The sequence below is a fragment of the Neolamprologus brichardi genome, chromosome 1 (assembly GCF_056152115.1).
Source record: "Neolamprologus brichardi isolate AB-2024 chromosome 1, ASM5615211v1, whole genome shotgun sequence".
Taxonomy (NCBI): Eukaryota; Metazoa; Chordata; class Actinopteri; order Cichliformes; family Cichlidae; genus Neolamprologus; species Neolamprologus brichardi.
The window spans coordinates 38,221,809-38,230,019 of record NC_142104.1 but is presented as its reverse complement, the minus strand read 5'-3'; the positions used below and the strand labels follow the sequence as shown (position 1 = coordinate 38,230,019).

At 41.3% G+C, this 8,211-nt stretch overlaps 1 protein-coding gene across 1 annotated transcript; it reads left to right on the top strand.

Annotated features, from left to right (window-relative positions):
* The first annotated feature begins 2,100 nt into the window (after positions 1-2,100).
* On the top strand, positions 2,101-5,995 carry kcnj13 (potassium inwardly rectifying channel subfamily J member 13). Its single transcript, NM_001290045.1, has 2 exons — positions 2,101-2,617; positions 5,421-5,995. The coding sequence occupies exons 1-2, from the start codon at positions 2,101-2,103 to the stop codon at positions 5,993-5,995; spliced, it is 1,092 nt and encodes a 363-aa protein (NP_001276974.1).
* Positions 5,996-8,211: the final 2,216 nt, after the last annotated feature.

Genomic DNA, 8,211 nt, shown 5'->3' with positions numbered 1-8,211 from the left:
TTGAAGAATTAACCACACATTTACATGGCAACGGCCCTTTTCTGCAGCATATAGAGCGTTTGATTGGCCTCTGGCCCTTTAAACTCCGAGGGGCTGTAACTTTGGTTTCTTTTGGTCAATTTGCGTGATTGACACCTCTTTTTAATGTTTGAGCCAATAGATTCACAGTGACGATGCCATGTTCACATCACTTCAACCAATCAGACGTTGTGATGCCAAAACCCACGTGGGCCCAAATTTACTGCATGTGGCGTCTCTTCAGTCACGTGTCTGTAGGTGGGTCTAAAATGGAGGTTGTTGACAGAAAACTGCTCTGATGCAGCTAGGTAGGCATGGCAACTACTGTTAATCACGTGGCTACCGGCTACCAGCGAAAATAATGGAGGAAATCTGGGGTAAGCCAATTTCTGTCTTAGCGCATTTGCGCTGCTGTGTTTTTGTGGTCTTCTTTTGTGGCTCATTCAGTGAATTTTGGTCTGATCGTGGTGAAACTTGGTGTGTGGAGTCAGTGATAGCTCTGGAAGCTAACCAGCCCATCCTTAGCCGGTTACACAAGAATTTCTGGTTCTTCTTCCGGTTTTGTTTGGTTAGCGGACTTCTGCGCATTTATGTAACTGCTGGTTCAATCACGGCTTGTTTTCGGTGTGTTTGGTGGTTGTAGAAATGGTTTATATGACCTGACCTCCTCCTTTTTGCCCCCTGTACCAGGGCGTGGGGCTTAAGTGGTTAAACATATCAGGTCCCCATAAGGAGAATCATGTGCTAACGGCTGTCTAAATGACTTGGGTAAAGTTTGTAGCATGCATGCTTGTTGTTTTTGTCTGCTTCCACTTGTCTTTGCACTAGGATGATGTCAGAGTAAATGTGCAGTCATATTCGTTGTGTTCCCACTAGTGCTGTCAGCGTTAATCTGAAATGATGTTAATGCCACAACAAGGCAAATCTCTGTTAACGAGCTACAGCAGATTGCCCTGTGAGTGGGGCTGGATGGCCAACACCTTAACGAGCTAACCTGCTAACACACTAGTTCCCACCAATGTAATTGAGCATTGCTGGCACATCCAACATACTGTTTTACTTTTGTCCATGACATGCTTACCTTCAGGGTCATACTTCACATGAAAACCAAAATAGTTCCAAACCCACATCTGAATGAGGGTGGGGGAGGTTCAATTTGCCATGTTGCAATGAGCTTAACTTCTGTCTGGCTAGCTTGCCCTGCGCTCAGTGAATCTGCGTTCGACTACTCCGCCTAGGCTGCACTGTCGAACGCAGATCCACTGAGCGCATCTCAGAAGGAAAGTTGATAAAATAAATTAAAAATTTTGTATTGTTCGATACATATGCCTACCGAACCGAAAGCACTGTATCGAACGGTTCAATATCGATATGAGTATCGTGGCATCCCTAATAGATAGATAGATAGATAGATAGATAGATAGATAGATTCAAATATAGTCATAAATTTTGCCAAGTGAATATAAAATGTTTTAACTTATATACTCTGGATTTAGAGGAAGAAGACCAACATTTTTTAAATCTGATTGATTTCTGCTATACTGTCCTTTTTTATTCTCTGCACATACATGCATTTGGTTAGCTTAGCATAGCTAAAAGAATCCAGCAACTTACAGGCAGCAGTGCATCAAGACCTTTTTTCAACTAAATTCTAATTACAGTTATAATCTTTAGATTGTAGGAACTGCTCTCTGTGCTCATTTACTGGAGAAAAGAGACAGGAGTGAATAACCTGAACTTATTGTCCTTTTAACCAAGCTGAAATTATTCAGCAAAATGATGCGATTCAAAACAGCAGTCACAAGAAGTATGTAGAGAGAAAACAGGAACTTGAGAAGCTATTGCAAGCTATCTAATAATTTACCCACAGATCACAAAGCCCCCACCCCCACCTCTTTTCCATACATGGGCAAATTTCATACCACAGTGTGACTAACTTCTTGCTCTTTTTTTCTTTACATCTATTTTTGTATGGGAAAAATGCTGATAAAAGTTGTATGGATAATTACTGATCATTTATGTTAGTCAGCTCCCCTGTTATTTCATTTCAGGATCATCATCACCTTCACTTTGCCCATAAGCATGACAACCAAATCGAACAGCAGTGTTCTGGGTGGCAAGGCTTCCTCATCACCTCTCCTGTCCGCTCCACCTCACCAGCGTCTGATCACCAAAGATGGACACTGTGCACTTCGCCCCACTGTGTGTTCTTCGGGCTCATGGCATGAGACTTTACGCAGAGCCTGGCTGTTGGCCCTGCAGGATGTGTGGGGATTGTTGGTGAGTCTGCGCTGGAGATGGGTCCTCCTGGCCTTCTGCACCTCCTTCCTGGCCCACTGGCTGTTGTTTGCCTGTCTGTGGTACTTGCTGGCACACCTAAATGGGGACCTTGCTGTGCAGGATCATGATGCGCCCCCACAGGGGCATGTGCTCTGTGTAAAGCACATTACAAGCTTCACTGCTGCATTTTCCTTCTCCCTGGAGACTCAGCTAACCATCGGCTATGGCACTATGTTCCCCAGTGGAGACTGCCCCAGTGCTATAGCACTGTTGGCTGTACAGATGCTGCTTGGGCTCATGCTGGAAGCATTTATCACAGGTACATCTCTCCATCAAAACATCAATTATTCTAAGACAATTCTCAGTCTTAAGTTTAATTTACTATTTGGGAAACATAACAGAAAATAACTACCACACTGAGTTGACATTTACATGTTCACAATAGAAGGTGTTTTAGTGGTAGCCCAAAGTCTAAAGGAAAACGTGTAAATCATACTAAATGAATCATACTATCATTTCTTTGTGAAATTGCTCATGATGACATTTTTCTCATAGGCTGGAACCTTTCACAGCAGACTTTGTGAATCTGGGCAAGAGACAAAATACACCCCAGACAGGTTGCCAGTCTCAGTCAGTGCTTAAATCAAACCAGTAATCTCCAAAACACCTATCCACATCCTAATCATAAACATTTGAAGTGGAAAACTAGATCTTATGGCACAACAAAAGATCTAAAGATTAATTAAACAAATATCTTATAATACAACATGTTACAAGATCTCTTTCATTAATCCTGAGATAAGAAAAAAAGCTATAGGATTCCAACCTCATGAGGCAGAACAGAGATTGCAGTTTTAAAGCTTCTGAGGCTAAAGAAATGTGACACCTGCTGGAATACTCCAGGTATTGCACTTCCAGAGATAAATCCCATGAATATATTTCTAGATAGCCAGAAAATTAGATATGTAATATTGTTGGCTTCATCCCATAGAAATGCTATTCTATCTTGGACATTGGCATCTTTTGTCTGAACCTTTTTCAAGCTTTATTCAAACATTACGCTGCTCCTCACAAAAATTCACAGATCAAACCACACTTTACTTTACCGATGTGTGAGTGTTACCAGGTCCAACCCAGTAACACTGCTCCAACTTTTCATTGATAGATGAACCAAAAGCAGTGCACAGTGTAAGAGGCTTAAGAAATAGTCATATATTTTAAGTTATTCTCCTGTGATTTGAGACACATTTAGTACAGTAATGTAAAAATAGGGCACTTTAAGAATACAGTTGTGCTTCTAAAATTTTAAAAGATATTTTGAAGTTTAAACATCATTCTTTGGTCTAAAATTGTTTCCACTGTCACGATCACTGCCTTTGCTATATAGAAATCAGAAATGTGCATTTATCTGATGACAATGCACACCCTCAGAACAAGTGAGGAAAGTAATGATGTTTATCCAAGTGCTTGTATTTTACTTTTAGTCTTTCCATTGTCTATTACCTTTTGTTTCTGTTTTACTACTGAAAAAAAGCAGAAATATTATATGTTTTTCAAAAGTCTACACCTTTTCTATCAGACATACAATTCCCCAATTTCTATATGAACTTGCTGTAGTTGTCTGCCTCTCCATACAGTTAGGACCATAACATTGTGGACATTGCATATTTTTACATTTTTGCTTCTTCAGCCTAACGGTTCCCTTCACCATCTGGTTCGGGGGTTACCACCACGGCAGGCACCAACCACCTTGTGGCCACAGCTCAGTGCAGCAGTTTCAGCAATTGAGGTGCTGAGTGCATTTGGACTCACTGTCGAAGCTCTGCTGGAGGTGGGAGTTGAAGGACTGGGAACTGTGTCAGGTGTTCCTTGTGAACCCTCACTATAGGTTTAGGCACGCCAGATCTGTCCAGCATCCTGCCCCGCCACCTGATCCAACTCACCACCAGGTGGTGATCAGTTGACACTTCAGCACCTCTCTTTACCGAGTGTCCAGAACATAAGGCCACACATCTGATGATATGATTACAAAATTAATCATCAACATGTTGCTTAGAGAGTCCTGGTGCTAAGTGCACATATGGACACCTGTATGTTCGAACATGGTGTTTGTTATGGACAAACTGTGGTTTGTACAGAAGTCCAGTAACACAACACCACTTTGTTTCAGATTTGACAGGTCATTCCTGCCACTCACGCCCCTCCAGATCTCACTGTCATTGCCCACATGAGCGTTGGAGTCTCCCAGTAGGACGACAGAGCCCCAGATAGAGCACACCCTCAAGCACCCTGTCCAGGGAATCCAAGAAGGCCGTCATTCTTATAAGAACAGATGATACACATTAACTCAGGCTCGTTCCCGATGACATTCCATGTCCCAGTTGCTAGTCTTGGTAGCCTGGGATTGGTCTCTGACCTTGGCTTCTACCTAGCACACATTGCACCCGAGCCCTGCAGCGCAATGTGGGGATGGTATGCCTACAGGAAGGTGGGCCCATGTTCATTTTTTGGGCTGTGCCCAAATGAGCTCCATGGACTAAGGCCCGGCCATCAGACGCTCACCCCCGGGCACCCTCCCCGGGGCTGGCTCCAGGGCAGGGTCTTGGTTAACCCTATCCTGCACAGGGTAAATGGTTCCCTCGATCTTCTGCTCATTGGGTTTTTTTTATTGGTCTTTGTCTGGTCCATCACCCAGGATCAATTTGCATTGGGAGACCCTACCAGGGGACAAAAAGCCTCAGACAACATAGCCCCTGGTATCCCTGGGACACAAAAACCCCTCCACCATAATAAGGTAGCGATTTGTGGAGAGGTTTAAAGCATTTAGCAAAAGTATTACATTAGGTGTTTAGGAATTATAATCCTTTTTATATGCAGAGGTTAAAGATAATTTAATAATAATTTGAGAAAAAGTTTTCAGCTTAATGGCACTTCATGTTTTCATGTTCTTTGGTCATATGCTGCAACCATTACTATTAAGTACTCATTTTGTGGGGGGTTTTCCATGATGCTTGGGAAAAATATTTCCTGTGCTATGGTTTAGTACAAAGAAACATTAATAAAAAATGTGATTAATCGGCTAAAAAAACCCAACATGAACAAGACTTCGTCTTAACTTTCAGGTGCATTTGTAGCCAAGATTGCCCGCCCCCAGAAGCGAGCAGGAGCCATACAATTCAGCCACCAGGCAGTGGTGGGCCAACACCTGGGTCAGACGTGCCTCATGCTTCGAGTCACCAATCTGCTGCAGCGGCCTCTGGTGGATGTAAAGGTGAGTGCTGTGCTATACGAGGAGCATGAAGGCCAAGCTCTGCACCAGACTTCATTGGACTTCTATTTGGACCATTTGGGCCAGCAGCCATGCCCCTTCTTCATTTTCCCACTCACCTTTTACCACCCCCTGGACCGTCGGAGCCCCCTCTATCCTGTCCTGTGTGAGGGTTCATCAACCCACTTTGAGTTAGTTGTCTTCCTATCAGCCTTGCAGGAGGGAACTGGTGACACTTGCCAGAAGAGGACCTCTTATCTGCGCCAAGAAATCCAGTTTGACCGCCGCTTTGTCCCTGCTTTGGGTTTGGATGCCTGTGGAAGGTACACAGTGAGCAACCAGCACTTTGATACAGCCCATTCAAAAGAGCCTATGAACAAGGACTGTGTGGTGCAGATCAACGGTGATGGCAATGAGAGGATGGAGTAAGAATGCTGAAGGGAAGATTCTCAAAGAGACCGAGAGAATATGCAAGTGGAGGCAGATATATTTGTTGTCAGGAGGTATTTGATTGAATTTGGTAAATTTGAATTTATGATTCAACATTATAAAAATTCAAATGTATGCCAGATATATATAAGTACTGCTGCAGGCTCCCTCACCTCCTCCCTCAAATCACTTCAAGTCCTCAGTGCTCAAAGCAGGGGAACCAGTAACTACTGGCAGTTGTATTAGTTAAAATGACTGACTAGCAAGGATGGAAGAATGTGCGCGGAGTGGGGTATAGGGACATGTGTGTGTTTGAACATTTAATACTTAAGGAAAAGTAATTCAAGATGATGAAAATGAAAGGATCATTGAAGAATTTACATGACTGAATAAAAACAGTCTAAACTGTTCTGTTATCACACTTCAAACTTACAAGGTACGATCAAAAAGTTTGGTCACTCAGCTCATGAAAATACACAATTTATATTTAGGCATCACCTTATCGACAGCACTTGAGTGCTACTGCAGTTTCACTGTCATGCTTGCCCCATTACTGTATTTTTAACCACACTAACAGACAGTTGCTACTCACCAACTGCACATCTTGCCAGATTTGGTTAATTCTTTTCTCCAAAATCAAATGAAAATTGCAGAATTGCTGTGTTTAAAGAATGAAATCCATGGTTAGAAGTACACAGGAGCCAAAATTTAAATCTATTCTAGGTTTTTATTTTTATTTTGGGGAGCCATGGAGCAGTTTGATTGCATTTTGTATCAACTAAATTTTCACGCTTCTCATACAAGGATAAGATATTTATTGAATTCCAAGTAAGCAATTTACTGTGTAGAAATTCAGATGTACCATGTTCAAATGTAATACCTGCTTTGAGAAATTACTGACTTAAGCTAGCTAAAGGGTAGGTTCCGATAGACTTAACAGGAATAACGTATGAATATTACTTGACTGGGACCAGACATAAACAGTTGCGGGCCAGAATAAACTTACAGTTCCCAGCTACAACAAGCAATACAGTACATGACAACTGAATGATCCAGAACGTGACACAGTGGTGGAGTGGCCAGTAGGAATATTCTGGGTTTGAATCAAGAGTTTGCATGTTGTCATCCTCGCCTGTGAGTGCCCAGTGGCAACACTACATTACCTATTTATAGATGTTATAGAATTCCTTATTTAACTGTATTATCAAATTAAATAGAATTAGTTTTCTAGCAAAAATACATTTGAGAGCAAAGCTATAAAAGCAGCACTCACAAAATGTACATGTTATTAAAAAGTGAAAAGGTCAGGATAACAATAAGTACAGTGATCTGCATTAACATTTGCAAGCATGCTCACAGTGACAATGACAAATTTAGATTCATCTCTCTTTCTTCCATAGAGTTATCCTGCCAACAGGCTAAGTCTGTGTGATCTTGTAAAGCCATGGGCTGTGAAACAGGGTAGATGTTGTAACAGTGACTGAAGAAAAATGATGAGAAAAAGAGGGTAATGTTTGACAACTTTTCCTATCCTTAACCTATGTGAGTATTCAAAGTTCAGATTCAACTTTGGTGACTGTTAACTTTAATTTATATATGACAGAAAAAAAGGAGCAAAAGGAGCAAAAAAAAAAGAAAAAGGGAGATGACTAGCAATATAAAATTCATAGGTGCAGCAGCAGTACTGGAAGTGCAGACAGTAAAGCAAGGGACAAAATTAAGAAACTCTTCTCTGGCATTCATGTTGTTAATTCTTATGGTCTAGCAACAGAACTGACGGTACTGTAGACTAGCAGCATGAGCTGACAATCACAACATAACATCAGATGGTTGTTATGGTAAGCTGCTATGGATAATCTCTGGAATCCCATTAGAACAAAGACACTCATGACGTAAAGTGAACTGTGTAACATTAGACTTACCTGCTTGGCATATGGCTCAGTAGTAATTGATAGAATGATACTGACTGCTGATTGGTCTATGGATTAAACCTTTTATTTTGAAAGATAATTGTCTCAATCATTATGCAAATACAAAAATGAATAATTTTCATTTTTTCCAATATTAAATGTTTTTATATTAAGCAAAGAAAGCTAGTAGGTCGAATAGCACAATTTTGCATTTAGAATAGTTTTCTCTTTTAAGGCTGTTTATTGAATGAGAATCTATGTGTTATCTATATGGTATATTATAAAAGAAATCATGTAGTGACTTCA